The 18041-nt window shown below is 44.3% G+C and overlaps 1 protein-coding gene across 3 annotated transcripts in view; it reads right to left on the bottom strand.

Moving 5' to 3' along the window:
* Positions 1–13199, bottom strand: part of LOC119187683 (calcium-activated chloride channel regulator 1) — an 84482-nt gene extending 71283 nt beyond the window's left edge. Inside the window, exons 1-3 of one of the 3 annotated variants that reach the window (XM_037435761.2) lie at positions 12208–13199; positions 5333–5600; positions 2337–2487 (exon numbers count right to left, since the gene is read on the bottom strand). In XM_037435761.2, the coding sequence (XP_037291658.2) occupies positions 2337–2487; positions 5333–5600; positions 12208–12393 (605 nt within the window). In that variant the 5' untranslated portion in view covers positions 12394–13199. Of the gene's footprint in view, positions 1–2336; positions 2488–5332; positions 5601–7363; positions 7457–12207 lie in introns of those variants that run through there. The other 2 variants (XM_075878483.1, XM_075878482.1) reach the window with 2 other exon arrangements.
* Between the last annotated feature and the right edge of the window lie 4842 nt (positions 13200–18041).

Raw genomic sequence — 18041 nt, 5'->3', positions numbered from 1 at the left:
GCGGAGCGTTCAGCCAAGAGGTCATCAAAGCTTATGCAGGGTACAGCTGCACATTCGAGATGGTTCAGTGTGGGTATGTCGTTTGAGTGACGTCCTTCACGAGGCCCGTCTTCGATAGTGGTCTTTGGCTGAGCTGAACTTGAATTGGACGACGGCAAAGAGTCCGAAAGCTCAAGTGAACTGCAACGCATGACTGCAACCTGGAGGCGGAAACCCTCCTGCGCCTTATCATCGGTAGTAGTCAGGTTGAACTGGGTGGTGGAAGGGAGATCGGAGAGTGTCCGGCCCAAGGCAGCTATGTGCTTAGAGCTCCACTCCACCCAGGACTGCTGCTTGAAGCCTTCATACCGGTGCCACGCCGCTGCACCTTACCGAAGACGGTCTACAGCCACGGTCCATTTCTGAGATTCCGGCCAGGCCTCGCGCATTGCTATGGCGTTGACGGTTGCCACCCAGCTGTCAGCGTCGTTCCGGACCCCGTAGAGTTCCGGTAGTTTGCAGACGGCTGGTGATTGTGAGGTGGCAGGTGGCAACGCAGATATCACCGACGCGAAGCAGTCGAGCTGGTGTGAGGGCTCGATGAGAGAAGACCGAAGCTTCCTGCATTGCTCCGGTGTGCTTGCCTCAAGGTCGGATGAGGCAGCTAGCTACATCCAACACTGTGTTAATGTCACACAATGCTGGCAACATTGTAGGAGCTCGCTCGGCGATCAACGCGGTCAGTTTGTTAGTCTCGACACGGAGTAGCGCGATGGTACGCCGCAGTTCCACGGCACTGTCGCACGAGGCTTCTGAACCGCTTTGGTTCGCGTCCGTGAAGTATGTGGTTCTTGTAGTATTCACGGCGGTGACACGCACGTCCAAGGAAGCATGAACAGCGTTTCTTGGTGGCTCGTATGTGGGATGAGTACCGGACAGGGAATGCAGGTCGTGGGGAGCTTGAACAGCATTCCCAAAGGACAGGAGGCCGTGCGTATTACGGCCGCGAAGTGGTAGCATAGTGTCCATTGGGTGATACCCTGGTACCACAGAAGAGGCATGGACACCGTCCACTGATGGTTCGTTGGGCACCTGAAGTGGCGGCCGGGTTGTTGACTCCATCGCCAAAGAAGCGTGAATGGCGTTCCTGGATGGAGAAGCCCGCACTGCCGACGAACAACGAAGACACGTACTGGTGGCTTCCCGCAGAGGGTTCACTTGTCGGACTGCGCCATTGTGATGAGCGAGGCAGAGAACAAGAGACAACACCCGATCCTGGGCCAGCTGTTCTTATTCTGACTTCGTTCTTCTCTTCCTTGCTCTAGCTATCCGCGCGCCGGAGCCCCAGTGTCTTTCTTGGTGATGACACTGTGTACTTAAAGCAGTATACTAAACTGAAAGCAGTGTAATTGTATGTTTCAAAGAATTGTCAATAAAGAGAAACTGAAAAAATACACTAAACATTTGAGGTGTTGCGTGTGTAGTGTACGTATACGTCAACATGTTGCACATCTGGTGAAAAAGTTGTGTGGCAGAAGAAAAGTTTATAAGTTTTATTTGCCTACTAAATAAAGGCAATATGCAAGGGCAGCAAGGCTTAGTTTTCTGTAACGCGCATTATGCATATACTGTGAAGTATATATAGATCCGGCAGAAGTTAATACACGATTGTACGTGTTTATATTTTTGCCCACACGCAATGAATGAAGCTAGAAAGGTGGCGCACCATTGATAATCAGGACCACTTTCTTCAAGTAGTGTGTAATCAGTGCATGCTGATATCTATTAGTACAGTCTAAAAGAATACTGGCACCCCAGCCATGGGCACTCAACACCCTTGTGCACCCTTCTCGCTTCCTCCTCAGAGGGTGCTAAAAAAGTTAAGGACATCGAAGGCACCTTTCCTTAAGGGTGTTTTTGTAACACCCTTCAGTTTTTTTACATGTACACTCTATTCTAAGGGTGCATGGAAAATCACCTTTTTTGGAAGGTGCTGAATTAACACCCTTAGGGTGTCGTCCATGGCACAAGCTCATTTACACCCTTCAGGGTGTAAAACTTGTTACTGTGAAGAAGGCTTAAACATCGAAATCAAGAACAAGATGAGGGTTGCCCCGTCTAAGCCTACTTTTTGTGCCCATCTGTTACGAGCAAAAGCGTGACATGCAAAAGCGTGATTCTGGAGCAACCTCAATGCATAGAAATATATCTGAGACTTATTGCAATTTAACACCCTGAATTGGACTACGAGAAAGCTCAAAAGACGCCTCGAGGCTGTGACTTCGATTGTACAACTGTTGGCTTCTTTTATAGTACAAAGTAAATTTGTACTTTGTTATTTCACAAATTTTCTATACCGTGCAGTGACATTCGTCGTGTAGCAGCCGGTGGGACGCCAAAATGACCCGTCGTAGAAGCACCACTGCGGCCTGGAGCCGAACGCCGTCTCTTCAAACACACCATAGCGAAATTGGGCCCAGCTGCGAACAAGTGAGGATGCCGCTGCGTCTGGAGAAAGTTTTAAAGAGAACGAAAACAGTGTCAGTCATTTTAACATTGGCTATACAAACGCGAGCGCGTGTGCTTAACGTCACAGCTATATCTGTTATCCAAGATTGTTGCCGGTAAAGAGGCGCACATGAACAACAGAATATCTCTATAAATAGCGAAGATAACAATAATGTTTTCGCTTCCAATTGATGCCGTCCACAAAACGTATAGACAAACGTTCATGGTTCAACAATGTCGCAAACAGACATCTGAATGTCATTGACAACTGTCAACCACATACACATGCCCGGTAACATAACACGATTGTTAGTATGAAGCTCAGCACGAACTTCGCAGCTTACATTGCTCAAAGATAGAAAGAGAAACATTTTAGAACTGAATAAGAGATGTCGAGAATGTCTAAGACGCAGGTTACTGAACAGGCACTGTATATTTAGGGTCTACAATAAATCATTACTCTTCCCGAATGCAAATAGGCTCAATAAATTCTATCAACTAAGCCAACGTGATTTTAAGTGTGGCAGCTTGGGCTAGTTGGTATGGCATGACGATAGTTATAGCGCGAGAACAAAACAATGACACAGAGACAAGAAGGACACGAAGGACACAAGCGCTCGTGTCCTTCGTGTCCTTCTTGTCTTTGTGTCGTCGTTTTGTTCTCGCGCTATAACTATCGTCGTGATTTTAAGGTTGTGGGTTTTGCGCCACTCCCGTTTACAATATCAGGACCTGCCTATTCCAGCTATAACGAATTTTAGGTGCATCTTCGATATAGCTAAAATCGCACCAAAATGAGTAAGAGCCATTTTTCTAAAAAAAAAATGTTTATTCCGATAGAACCATTTTTTGGTGTTTGTGCCAGGATATGTGGCTGTTGAATTTATTATTTGAACATAATTGCAACAAATGGAATTCAAGCAGCATGTGTCAACGACAGACTTCCTGAGCTATAGGTCTGTCTCACTGTGTACCATCACAATATAATTGCTGAGCATAATATTCCAATTATTAAACTATGCTGTTAGGGTTTTTTCATCCAAATAAAAAATAACAGTTGGCTGTCCATAATTGTTATAGCGTAGTCGCTGTCTTTTGCATTAGTGAATGATGGTGGCTAAAATATTGAAAAATGAAAATAACCGCGATAAAGTGAAACCTCTTCCGCTGTTATATTGAAACATATATCTTGTGTGAACCTACAACAGCTTTTCTAATATGTGTGCTATGGATTATTTTCTTTTTTAGAGCCGCGACATCATAAACGAACGAAGTTACAGTACAAATCGAACCGGGCACTTGTACTGCACGTAACATTTCAGTCCACTCACGCCAGAACAAAAAGTAAACAAACGAACAAGCAAATAAACAAACAAACAAAACACTTGTTCTTCTTTAGGGATGGGTGCAGTTCTAAATCATGCGTTAAATGCAGCTAACTACAGTGAAACGTGAGGAAGTGCGTATCACAGGCACCCAACGATGACGGTTCGTATGGCACCCACTGCTTCGTTTACCAAATCATCGGTGGCGTCAATGTTGGAGGTAAGCATGAACGGTTACCTTGGCTCGAGCAAAGCTTCTTAAAGAGATTTGCAAACTCGGGGTGTGACATGAGTACCTTCGGATGGGTGCGCTATATCCTGTCGGATACGGCATTTGAGATACGTATCATCTGCGTCGAGCTCCATCAGGTTGTTTACCCTTCAGATGCAAAGGATGCGGCGGAGAAGCGTTGGAGCAATCACGCTCTTGGTGAGACTATATCGCCTTCTACAGCGCGGCACGGATGGCAGCCACATGCTTCTATTGCGTTTTTAGTTATTTTAACAAAGTATTGGCAAAATTTCTCGGTGATTTTTGGTAATTACAATACTTTAAATAATGAAGACGATAGCCTTTTAGGGGGACCTTTGACGCAAAAATTTTGGTCTGCCTGTACATATGTCTGGTTTTCCGCCCTTAACAGTACCCTAAACGGCACCAAAGTGGCCAAAGGATACTCCAAACGGCTGACCCTATCCGCAGCGCCCAACAAAATTGGTCAAGACTCAGCGTTCATACTTGTGCGATTGTCAATTAAAAAGCAAATATTGCACATCTCTAAGGCGCCATAACATGTCGTCACTACTCTGTATGTGTGTCTCTTACTAGAAAAGGCATACATAAGTAATTCTAGGGACCGCAGCGTTTATCACGTTCCGCTGACCATGCAACGCTTGCACGAAAAGGCAAGTGTTTCCAACGCTTTATTAAGACGACACGGTGGTGGCACCTACCCGTCGCCTTGAGTTATACAGCTTATCACCTCCGAGCGTGCTTCGCGTGCTTCGTTTTCCAAGATAACTGCCAGAAATTGCTCATGTCTCATGTGTGACGTGACTTGATATGCTCGTTCGTCTCCGCTGCACGCTCGAAGCACTCTAACGCAGCGCCTTCAGAATACCATTCACCGATTTTATTGCGCACAACATCAAATAAACGTTTTGTTCCCTCTCTACAGCCGCAAGACCATAATCTTTCGACGACATTCGCAGTGTAACATGCAAATACAGGGCATATTTGTTTGCATTTATTTTGTTTCGGTTTTGTGATTTTATAATTTGTTTTCAGCCTGTGTTGAGCAATTTATTGTCATTGTGATCATGACGACATGACACTGGATGAACGATAAGCCGGGCTCTGAAGTGCTACGCATTTAAGTGCTCACTGTTACCATGTTATTACTGTTTTTGTTAGGAAAGGTGCACATGTTTATTCAGAATTGACATTGTGCGCAATGATGTTGGTGAAGGTGCTGCTGGTGCAACATCAAAGTGCGGAGTTCATTAAAGTAGTATCTCACCAATGTCCACAGATGCGTCGAGGGCGCTCACAGGTAGCATTATGAAGTCGCCCCGTTCGCCGCATCCCTTACTTTGTCGAGCCTTGCACTTGCTACCTTGCTTGGTGAAAACGATGTGGGCATCGTTGAAAAGCTCCCAAGTGGCGTCTTGCAGCAACAGGTTACGAGGAGTCTCCATATTGGGTGGCACCACCACGCGTATACCTCTGAAGTACCATCGGCCGTCGGATGCTTGGAGAAGCCTTCCTGATGCACGGCGAAGCAACCTCTGGAGAATCCAAGGCATAAAAAATAATTTGCAGAGAAAGACGTACCCATAAAAAGTAGGGATTGCATGTGCAGTAACTTGCAAAAGTTTGTAGAGGGTTTTATTCATTAACATCATTTGTAACATTACTTTGAATGAGCCGCTGAGCCCCTTCAGTCAGATTACATTTGTACTGCCCATTAGCGTCCTTTTTAGGCTCAAATTTTTGGTATTTTATGATCTGCCACAGGTTTATCAGACAAGAACGTTGGTATATTTAGTGGGCTGATAAACGATGAAAAGCATGATATATTTTATTTCAGCATTAACATTGATCTGTGAGTGTTAGACTGGACAATGTTGGTATAAGGTGACACCATGAAATATAATCTCTTCTTTTCTTATTGTGTGGTTATGTTTACATGAAGCCAGATTTTACAGAAAGGGAGTTGTCGAGGCGATATAAACCTGAATCACACGTCAACACAACACAACAGAAGCTACCGTTGGTTAAATCCCAAAAATGCAAGCTCTGCTCAGAAACAACTGTCCTAGAGAATATTCTTAGATGCCCTTCCAATTTCATTTGATCATTTTCGTGACGTTGTTCACGTTACGTGTAATTCAGGCAGGTGACAGACACATGTTGGCGTCGTTACCTCTTGGTCAAGAAGTTTAACTTCCTCCAGAATTTCAGCGGAGGTTCCACCGTCACTTTCAGCCCAACATAACATTTTATCTATAGACAACAATCTTTTAGTTCTTGATATGCGTAGTAACTACATTAACAGCGAAAATATAGTTACTGTTAGAACAAAAATGACCGAGCACAATTATATTGCACGGATAAATTGTAATTAATTTTATGTTGTAACCATTTATTGTGGTTAATACTGCACGACACAGTCACGCTAAAAAGCGCACCGTGCGTTTTTTTTTCTTGCAGCTGAGCATGCTAGCAGTATCTGTCGAGATTTCTTCAGATCACTGCATATTTAGCGCTTATTTTCGATTCCAGCACCACCCTCTGAACATACTGTATGCGGGCTTATTTGCCTGAGCAGACGACGGCGATGCCAATTAGAGAGCCATCAATCAGTAAGCGCACATGTCGCTCAAAGCTCATTCCGATAAATTTGACGGCGCGGGAGATGACTGAACTCTACTGTACCCTGAATATTATGAAAAAATCGAGGTATCATTCTGTGTTCTGTGGCTGCCTGAAAGATTTTGGCTTACTGTTGTCACTCGAGCAAAAAAGTAAAGATATTTTACTGATTTGCTCACGGTTCAATTCTCATTAAAGCTTCATCGCATTCACCACGGGGAGCACCTACTAGTGAGATTAAAATATTCGTAACATTTTCGGTTGTACTATACTCGACGGCAAATTTTCTGGGCACTGAAAGGAAAGCTATGGATGTAGAGCTTCTGCACATGTAGCACGACGCGAAGTAGTCCCTTCTAGGGACCGCAGGTAAAAAGCGGAAACTTTTTCACGCGTTGAAAAACGCGAAGTCACAACAGATAAATAAAATAAATATGAATACCTTACAGGTGTGAGCTGCGTCATGTCTCAAATAGCTCCACGTAGAAAATAAAGGAGGAACATGTATACTTCACGTTGAAAATACGAGCGTTACTTTCAAACTACCTTCACTGGCGGTAGGATGCACGCGATTTGGCTCCGAGCTTTCCCTTGAGTGCCAAGAAAAGCTGTCGCGCTGAGCGTAGAATGCATTTGAAGGAGCAGGGTTGATGCACGTAGCATATTGCTTGCTCACCGTATTCATTATACTGTGGCTGTGCAAGTATAGACAAGAAGGATGAGGCGCGCACTTCACGCACCCGAGACAGGCTTGTCAAGCGGCTTCCTGGGAGTGTGCAGATAAATAGCGGAACGTTAGTGATATTGCGATACTGTAACTATCTATTCATAAGAATAAGCGGTGCATGCTGGTTGCCTTTCGCCGTATTCTGTGAAACTAGGCAGCGGGGTGTGCAGCAACGTCTTCCATATATTGTTGACACACGTGACCTTCCCTGAACATTTTAGTTCCTGCTAGCTTAGTGTGTTCTACGTTATGTTCGCTATACCTGAGATCCGTCGAACACACTTACGTAAACGCAAGAGTCAGGGCAACCCGCGTAGTACCCGTGAACGGCTGGAGAGCGCTACTTTCAAAGATGATGATGATATGTCGGGGTCAACGTCCCAAAACCACCATATGATTATGAGAGACGCTGTAGTGGAGGGCTCCGGAAATTTCGACCACCTGGGGTTCTGTGACGTGCACCCAAATCTGAGCACATGGGCCTACAACATTTCCGCCTCCACCGGAAATGCAGCCGCCGCAGCCGAAATTCGAACCCTCGACCTGCGTGGGTCAGTAGCCGAGTACCTTAGCCACTAGACCACCGCAGTGGGGCGCGCTACTTTCAAGTGTTTGTATATCGGATACCCGTGAATGACGTGTATGTTTACCCCTCAACGACGAGCGAACATGAAGCAAGCATGCTTATCACATTATGATGGTGCTCCCTTTTTTGCTTATTAGGCAGTATAAGGTGTTAGCGGACACGCCTCTCATGGGTGTCAAGTAAGTGTGGACATTGCATGCACTCGCCGGAAGTTTGTATCATTTTTGTATGTGACAATGCGCAGGAATGCACTATGCTGGAAAAACAAGTAGTGCCATCTCAATGAACTAGCGTCAGCTGTTATGAGCACCTCGGTTGACTTGTTTCTTGTCTTCCGTAGACGCCAATCGTCGTGCGCTCTTGGTTGAAAAGTTGTTTTGTTGTGTAAGCACTATGTCTACTCATTTTTTAATGCGTGCTGCTGGGGTCAAAACAATATTCAATGTTTATGTTATCTCTTGAATTTTTGAAGTCGTTCTCAGCGTTTTGTCACCATTCTCTAAGTTTCTTTTTACTGGTATTTTTTGCCTGGCACTGCTTGAACGCAGTTTTAACAATCACTAAATACGCAAGACTTGAAGGGGCCTTTCAACACTTTCTGAGAATGGTGACAAAACGCTGCCGATTCGGTAGTAGAGGTTCCCGAGAACACGCGAGTCATATAGTATAGTGCAACATGCGGCCTGGAATTCACAATAAACTATCAGAGTCAGCTAAAAGTTTTTATCTTCCCTCGACAAATGACGGAAGACGCTGAAAAATTACTCGTAGAATGGCCATCTATCAGCCATTGGCTGATTTGAACATGACGCGCTCGGTCGTTACAGAGAAAGCCGTGGGAAGTCGTCACTTGTTCACGCGTGCGCGCGCGATAGTACTAAAAAAGCCGTGTAGTCAAAAAAAAGAAAAAAAACGTGCTCAAGGTCACGAGGTGCCCGCGACGTATTTTGTTAGCCCTGCCATCTCTCCCTGCTTAGCGTCCAGTGCTTTTGTCAGGACGAGAGACGAGAGAATGCAATTGCAGCGTGCGACAAATCTTTGCAACTCCACTCGTACTGGACGGTTTCTTGAAAATTTTGCGGTGTTCAATTTGTGAGGCAATAAGCTCTTTCAGCGAACTAATTTCATGGTTATTCAAAAAACTGTTTTAGAGCCCCTTTAATGTTATATTACTTTGTGTGTGAAGGAAAAGGTACACGCATGCTCCTAATATCAATGTGGCGTAGTTTGCACCAAATGTGAACAGAATGTAGAGAATTGGCCATAGGTCAATGAAGATATAAACAATCGCTCTCAATTTGGGTGATTTTAATAGACCATTCCATGCAAAAACTTCTCGAAGACACAAATACCTGAATCATGTCGAACGAGAACTGTCGCAAGGTAACAGCATGGCTGGTTAGAAAGTATCGTTTTGAGTTCTTAGTGATATTTATAGTCGCAGTACAAGAGATATATCGAATGCATAAATAATTGAACATACGTGACGGCCTATGAATAAGTATCTGTATGAGTAAGTGTATTTCTGTATGTGAGCTCCATGAAGCAATAGGAGCATTCAGAAAACCAACTGGAATAGGCAGTTTAGCAGGCTAACATATACATTCTTCTCATAGATTTTTGAAATTTTATAACCATCTTGCTTTTCGGTTTGCTAAGTTGACCTGGCTAAGTTGAATGCCATGATCTGGCTTTTTGTTATGCCATTCAAAAATATTTTGAAGTCCTAATGCCGGTCGTACACAACTCTCCCAAATCAAAATGAACAGAAAGCTTCGATGCGAGCCTTGTGTGAAATGAACAAACACGCCTGGCAGCGAGCCACTTGTGTAGAAACGTTCTCCGTGGCATGTGTATTTACCGAATGAAGGCATTGTATACATGCGCGAACCTTAGCCTTATGACCGTGAATAAGCTGCACACCTAGTATATTATTATTATTATTATTATTATTAGTAGTAGTAGTAGTAATAGTAGTAACAGTGGTACAAGTATATCTGCAGGTGCAGAAAGAGGAGGTGGGCATGGGTAGCCACAGAACAGACAAAAATCGGCGGATCCCTCGTACAGTAGGAATCGATCATATGCGAATCACAAATGAGGAAGGTATAATTATGTAATTTAATATTAGCTCAATGTTATTATGAGCCACACGTTAATTATGTCGTACATTACTTCCATGTCATGATTCATGTTTCCGCCTGGAACTTGTTTTCGTCGACCATTTACGTCTCGTAATACCACATTTGATATATGTGAACCTAGCGAAACGGTCGTGAGCATGCTATGAGCGTAGCATGTAGTCAGGCTTTACATGACTATCATGTCTGTCATGACTGCATGATTACCATGCTTGGACGTGTCGTCTACCTTCGTCGTTTATTCATGTCACGTGATACCAAATTTGGTATATATGAAGCTAGCGAAATAGCCGCGACCGCATCATGAGTCATCATGAGTGTGGTATGTAGTCATGTTCTCACATAAAACGCATGTCATATGATTATGTTTGCACCAATCGTATACCTTCGTCATGCATACCAAATTCGGTATATGTGAAGCTACCGAAATGGCCGCGAGTGCGCTATGAGCGTAGCATGTCAGGTTTTACATGGCACGCATATGTCTTGATTATCTTTTTTGGGCGTGTTATTTAAATTCGTCGTTCATTCACGTTACGTAATGTAGTCATGTTCTTACATGAACGCATATCATGATTATCATGTTTGCACCAGTCATGTACCTTCGTCATCTATACCAAATTTTTTGCACGTGAACCTAGAGAAACGTTTGCGAGCGCGCTATGAGCGTAGCACGTAGTGATGCTTTACATGGCACGCATATGTGAATATTATTATCGGGCGTGTCCTTCATCTCCATCGTCCATTCACCTCACGTTATAGAAAATTTAGTATATCTGAGAGTAGGCAAACGACCGCGAGCGTGCTATGAGCGTAGCATCTAGTCTTGTTTTACATGACGCGCATATCATGATTATCATGTTTGGAGGTGCCATTTACCTTCATCGTCCATTCACGTTACGTGATACCAAATTTGATATATGTGAAGTTAGCGAAACAGCCACGAGCGCATCAAGATAGTGGTATGTAGTCATGTTCTTACATCACACGCACGTCATCATTATCATGTTTGCATCAGTCGTGTACCTTCGTCATTCATTCACGTTACGTAACGGCAAATTCAGTATATGTGAAATCCAGTGAAACGGCCGCAAGAGGACTATTAGCGTAGCATGTATGTTTTGGATGAAACGCATGTCATGATTATGATTTTTGGCACCAGATATATACATTTGTCGTCTATTCACGTCTCGTAATACCACATTTGGTATATGTGAATCTAGCGAATCGCTGGATTTCGTGCCGACCGGCTGTGCTCCCCGTGATATCCAACGACAGCGCAGCTCTGGCCGACTGGATCGCCCTACGCCATCTCCTGACGCCAACAAGTGCTCTCACCGAGTGGTGCTCTATCCTCGGACTCCTGCGACCATGTCCATCTTTCCTATCTTCTCCATACTTCTGTATGAGGCTGTCCCTCCGCCTCGCTCTCTCCTTCCACTCCCTCTATCTCTATACCTTTAAATCCTATCCTTTTAATCCCTTCTTACCCCCACCCCTCGTGAGCTACTGTTGAGTTGTCCTCCCCCTGCAAGACAGTTACCAAACTCACTTTTATCTTCTTTTCAATTAAAATCCCTCCCCCCCCCCCACAACTGCGAGCACGTTATGAGCCTATTGTGCAGTCACGACTTACATACCATGCATGTCATGATTTCCACGTTAGGGCCTGTCACCTATGTTCCCCATGCAGTCATGCGAATGCTTCCATGCCAGTTTTGCAATATATCATGTGAACAAAATCACTGCATGAGCAGCAGGATCATGACAAGAAAATCATGACATTGATTGGAGTCATGATTTTCATGTTATGACTAGTCACTTATGGCCGCCGTACAGTATTGTTATACAATGCAAATTTCGGTATAGATCCCATTGTTGAAACGGCCAGGAGAGCTAAATGTAGTAGGCATATAGATAGATAGATAGATAGATAGATAGATAGATAGATAGATAGATAGATAGATAGATACGGGCAAAGTCGTCGAAGTTCGATAAGAAATGCTTCGGATTTATTTAGCGAATGTGTGCAGGAATGACAACGAAGATTGGGAGGATCCGCTTACCTCCAGCTGTCCGAAGAACTCTCCAGGATCGCTGCGGTTCAGGCCGTGGGGCAGGCGCACAATAATGTCCGTGTATCCGTTGCCCTCCAGGCGAGGTGCCCGTTCCCGAAACGCAACAACGCCATTTCCCCGAGAGACGCACAGCGCGGCAAAAACCACGACTGCGATTGCCACCTTCGCATTCATAGGTGATGCATTTTATACCTATGCGGCACGTGCGCAGTCAAAATTCCGGCGATAGGAGGGGCACGTAGATGCCGGTTGAAGACCAAGTGCGCCACATGCTGGTGCGGGCTCCTTGTTAGCCGCTGTGTATATCCGCGGTGTGCTCTTCTCGCTGGGCTGCCAGCGCAACAATGCGCTTATCTGTCACCTTATCCGGTGTACATCGGTTACCGGGGTGACCGAGAGCCGGGAAAGTCGTTTTGTGGCCCACAATCTCTCACGTGTCTGTGCTCTTCACCCGACTACGTATATACACGACGCGCGCCTCCCACCTCTTATCTACGACCGGCGCCTTTTGCTCGGCATATTTGCGAGTACGGGGTTGGAAGTTGTTCTTCAATGCAAGGAAGAAAAACGAAAGAAATTGATGTGGCCCTTTTGGTACCCACGTCGTGCAGGTGCAAATTGAACAAGATATGATACTTCAACTGAACCCAGTGCGAATTCCAAACGAGGCGTGTTTGACGAAATGCAGCTAGATACAGGTTTGTGGGAAATTCGGTACAAAAGGAGAAAGTTTCAGAGGAACCTCACCTGAACGTCCGGCTGTCATGCTTCACTACAAGTCGCTGACCTCAGGTGAACTATATATATATATGAAAATGATATGTTGGCTTACATAAAAAATGGTTTGAGAATGGAATCTATAAAGAAGTTCTCAGACATGAAATTCTGATAAACATCCGGAAGCGTCATATTACATTTTAAATAAGAGGTTGGTGCATAACCAGCTGCCTTCTATCAGCACGGTACTCAACAGCTTTCTGTAGTTGCTTTGGCGAGTACAAAGGGGCAGTCTGCTGGCACACGCTCTCGAGGCCGTCTTGCATATCAAGTTTCGACGAAGATGCACTTTGACGATAAAAAACAAAACTCTAAAATATTCTCACTCAGAGCGCCACATCCGGTAAGCACTACTGCTGATGTTGAATTTTTTTTTCGTTCTTGTGTAGACATTGTTACGACTCCGCGGTGCACGTTTTAGCATTCAACATTCGTTCTAGTGAAGAGAAGGTACGGCCGGGATAGGACTAGTTTCATCAGAAACGTGGACTTCACAAGAGACAGAGGTTCTCATTCTTTTGAGCTAACTATCTCCAGGCAGTAGAGCCGAGTCCATTGTATGCAGGACTGCAAAGAAGTCATTATGAACAATTTCATACCGAAATGGAAATCCGTACATAAAGAGCTATACTCATTCATAAGGCATGTGAGAAGCTCTATCTATAAGTATCTTTATTGCCTTTCGATGTAAAACATTTTACAGGGAGCTGTATCACTGATGTTCTCCCCAGTATGTGACGAAACTTGCGTTGCTCTTGCTCCAAATTCAATATAAAAGTAAAATAAAAACTTAAAATGAAAGAAAATAAAAAAAAATATTCAAGTTTTTTATGCGCCATCTAATCTAGTAAAAACACACATTCTATAACACTCGTCACACAGAACACTAGAAGGTGGTCACTGCACGGACAAATTACTGCTGTGCAGCGAATATCTTACACATTACCAACCCTTTTGAACTCATGTCGTAAATCAAACATCGAAATATCATTTACTTCTGCATGAAGACTGCGTGACCACTTCCTCAATTCAGGCTAGCATAGTAAAGAAGAGTGATGCTGATGTAACTGTTTATGTAAGAATTAACAGTAATTTTTCTTTGTTTCTTTGTCATCATGTGTGCTGTCGCTGCTGCATTGTAAAGGTGGCTGCGGGCCTTCTGTCAAGTTGACGTGTCTCAAGCAACTTTTACCCACAGTCTCCTGCATCGTTGATGGAAATAACAGAATTATCATTATTATTATTATTATTATATTATTATTATTAGTTATGAAGAACGCATTCTTAACGTGAAGTTTGTATAGTAAAGAGTGCTTTCCTTAAATAATTACTTTCGATTTCATCTCGTCAACTTACCTCCGTCTTTTATTTCAACAATATTTTTATGATCGAGCAGTCGCATTTTGTCTGACGCCAAACTATGCGGTGAAGAGCATTTATGACTGAGGTAGCTTATGGGCTTACTTCATGTCCACATAGCAGAGTTAATGTTTTTCCATCATCGTCATAGTGACGTCACTATGCGTGCTTGATTGATTGATTGATATGTGGGGTTTAACGTCCCAAAACCACTATATGATTATGAGAGACGCCGTAGTGGAGGGCTCCGGAAATTTAGACCACCTGGGGTTCTTTAACGTGCACTACTATGCGTGCTTAAATGGCTCAAGATGTTTCATGGTATGAGACTTGTGTCTTGAAACCTTACCGGGAAATATGAGGAGCGCTGAAGTTTAGAGCTTGCAATAGTTTTTAAAACCTGGGTTTTTTTTAAAGTACACCGAATGCGTGGTGCATGGAACGTTTTGCCCTTTGCTGCCCCCATGAAGTAAAACGTGTCCACAGCGATGGAACCGAACTCGCGACCTCGTGGTCATCAGAGAAACTCCAAAGATGCTTGAATATGTATGTGCAGACTGGCATTGTTTTGAGCTGCTGTTACAGCAATCTTGCGCAGTGGTACGCCGGAATAAATATGTAAAAGCTTATCGGTAAACATATAAGATATGAGGCTCGAGAAAACGTCCCAAGTTAAAATGTTATACAGCGAGTATTCACTAATTATTAATTTAAGCAACCCACCAGAAAGTGTTATTTTTTGCGTTTTTGATGAGATTCTTGCAGTGGCGGATCCAGAAATGAGGTGGTAGGGGCGATCGCTTCCCCAAAGCATGTGTCGGCAACTCCCCCCCTCCCTCTCTGTCTTCATTGCTTGTCGTTCACCTCCTATCACCAATTTGGACACATTAGTGGGACCACTGTGAGCACAAATTGTGTTTATCCTATGAGGGTGTCTTCGTGCTACTAAAAAAAAAACTCAGGACCACGCCTCCTTTCTGGTGTCACTTCGAACAACCCCCCTCCCCTAAAATTAGTGGCCGTATCCGCAGTTGGATACTTGAGCTGAAAAATTGTTCTGCCTTCCATTTCTAACTTTTATTTTTTAAAGTCAGCCATCGTTTAAACACCTGTTATGCCCCTTTTCTGAATACAAATCTACTCATCAAGCGGAAAATCGGGGACACAACCGATTTTCAGCTTTGTACGCTCATTAAGCGTCATCGGGACCAGATGATACGTGAAATTTATGAGGCTGCAGAGATAGGAAGGCTGGGCAGTGCATGTGTCAGCAGGCTTTCGATTGCGCTATCACAAAAAGAAATAGATTTTCTTCAGAACGTTAGCTCACGTGTTGTTCATGGTGCGTTGTGGCGATGATTACGTAGTTGTTAGGTGGATTGTTTTCTTTGTTTTGTATTTTTCTCTTTGTTTGTCAGATACTGCCCAAGTATATATTGTGCGGTTCTAGCAAATAAATCTTGTTGTAAGTCAGTGCCGCTGCCCGTCTCCTTCTTCTCTTGTCCCTAGTTATTGGCGATGTTTTTTATGTGATAAGTATTCCTCTGAAAATTGTTGACTTGATTTAACTCATTACATTTATGAATTACCAGCCCATAAAAGAGTTCCCTTACATTGCTCATTGCAGCAAAAATTGTTTAATTGCTTATTTGATGCCATCAGCTTCGAGTGCAGTATAAATGGTGTTTTTTCATCCCCTAATTCAGAATCTCTCGTACCCCTCCGTCCTTTCAATTCGTAACACGCGACTGGCTACATACCTCGTTGCGCATAGAATGAACTAGTCAATTGCTTCAGCATAGTGTATATTCGATCGCGCATTCATACTTCTTCGATCATTCCTCTCATTAACATGTCTCTTTGCTGATTAGGTAAATCTTTAATAGAAGTTCTAATGGAAAGGATAATACAAGCACATTTGTCATAAACCGTGACTTTTCCAATGCTTTTTGTTTTTAATTTAGCTTGAGCTACTTATGATATCGCATCTACATATCATAAGATCTTCTTGCGGGACAGTAGGCTCATACGCATAATGTTCACACGCTTAAATTCTGAACACGTTTCGTACAGCTTATGTGCTCCAAAGTACGAATGCTTGATACGTTAAGATGTATAGGTTTGCGGGCATATGTAGTTAGAACTCTTATATAACAAAAATCAATTTTACGATGGTCCCGATCTGAAAAAAAATTCTATATCCTGCGAATACCCGCCATTCAATGTGGTAATCAACCGGAATGAACGAACTAAATTGGCTACGTAACAAAATTTATTGAAGTTTTCCAGCAATAACAAAGTGCAAAAGCAGCGATTTTCTCCTAATTTTCACAAAGACTGGTTTTTATTCGAGCGTGTGCTCTAACACTGCTACGTTAAATATCTAAGTGCCCGATTTACAGTACTATATTTACTTTGAAGAGGGTGCACGCCGCGCCGATGCACTCAGTTACGACTCGCACCGCCGCCGACACTGTTGCGTAGTGCGCCGAGGCGAAGGACCGCTAAGGTTGTTCCGTAGCGCGCTGCTTTGCTCGCGGCTGCTTCTGCGCAGAGCTGATAGACCAGGGGACAAGACGACGGTGAGCTAAGGCAAGGTTTATGTACAGCATAGAAATAGAAGCGTTACATATTTAGCACTGGGGCCGACAGTTTAGGGACTCGAAAAGCCGAGATGTCTTCTTTCTGACGCCTAGGTCGGCTTTTCTCTGACGCATAGGCTGGCTGCTTTGCGAAGCGCCGCGTGGTTCTTTATAGGCCCCAGGTGATCCTTTACGTAATCAATGTCCAATCAGAACTGCTGCCGGGTCGTGTCAGAATCCTCCAATGGGGACCCGCCACTGTGTTGCGTCATAATCCTCAAATCCGGAGCCGTTGCGCTCGGTTGCACCCAAGGACGAGTGATGTTGCCACGCATTGCGTAAGGCTCTCGAGACTGGATGATGCCGATTGCTTCATCGGGATGCTGGCGGGCCCGTAAGCTGAGATAGCTCACCGTGCGTTGCGTAAGAGAGACCAGCGCCGCCGCTTGATGACGTCGTTGAGTTGATGGCGTCAGGCGGGCTCACTCGCTGGCCTTGACACAGATTGGCTTTGCCGAGGCAATCGGTGTGGACGTTCGGTGTGGACTTTTAGGCCTGGGAGTCCACGTTCGGTGTGGACTCCCAGGCCTATAATAGCATCCCCGTTGCAAGACAATGTGCCGGAAAGACGAGCTGCTTCCCCGTAGCTCGGGTGTCAGGCGCGCTCGTTCGCCAGGTCCCTCCAGGTTCACCACCAGGGCAAGGAAAGGTTGTGGCTCTAGGCTCAGTTCCGTGAACACATCCAATTATTGAGGGCGGATCTCAGGTACACTGGCTTGTCGCCGAAATTTGTCTACTAGCTTCGCTCTCTCTTCGGATAATTTTTGGTCTCAGTACATGTCGATGTTTCTGCCACTTGTCAAGAATGGTTCGACAACAGACAACACACGACACAAGCAAGTGCCTTCGGTTACCCAACTGAACACCAGAGAAAGTATAGTACAACATATACCTAGCTACCTGTCTATGGGAATTTCGTTCCCTCTACACCAAGAGGCACATGTGGGACACAAGAGTTTTAAAATGAAAACTCAAATTTTTTACACGTAGAACAACGTAATAAAATAGAATACATCATAAAGTTGGCCCCTTGAGAACACTCTG

The sequence above is a fragment of the Rhipicephalus microplus genome, chromosome X (genome assembly GCF_043290135.1).
Source record: "Rhipicephalus microplus isolate Deutch F79 chromosome X, USDA_Rmic, whole genome shotgun sequence".
Classification (NCBI taxonomy): Eukaryota; Metazoa; Arthropoda; class Arachnida; order Ixodida; family Ixodidae; genus Rhipicephalus; species Rhipicephalus microplus.
The sequence above is the reverse complement of the archived record's forward strand: the minus strand, read 5'-3'. Positions and strand labels throughout refer to the sequence as shown.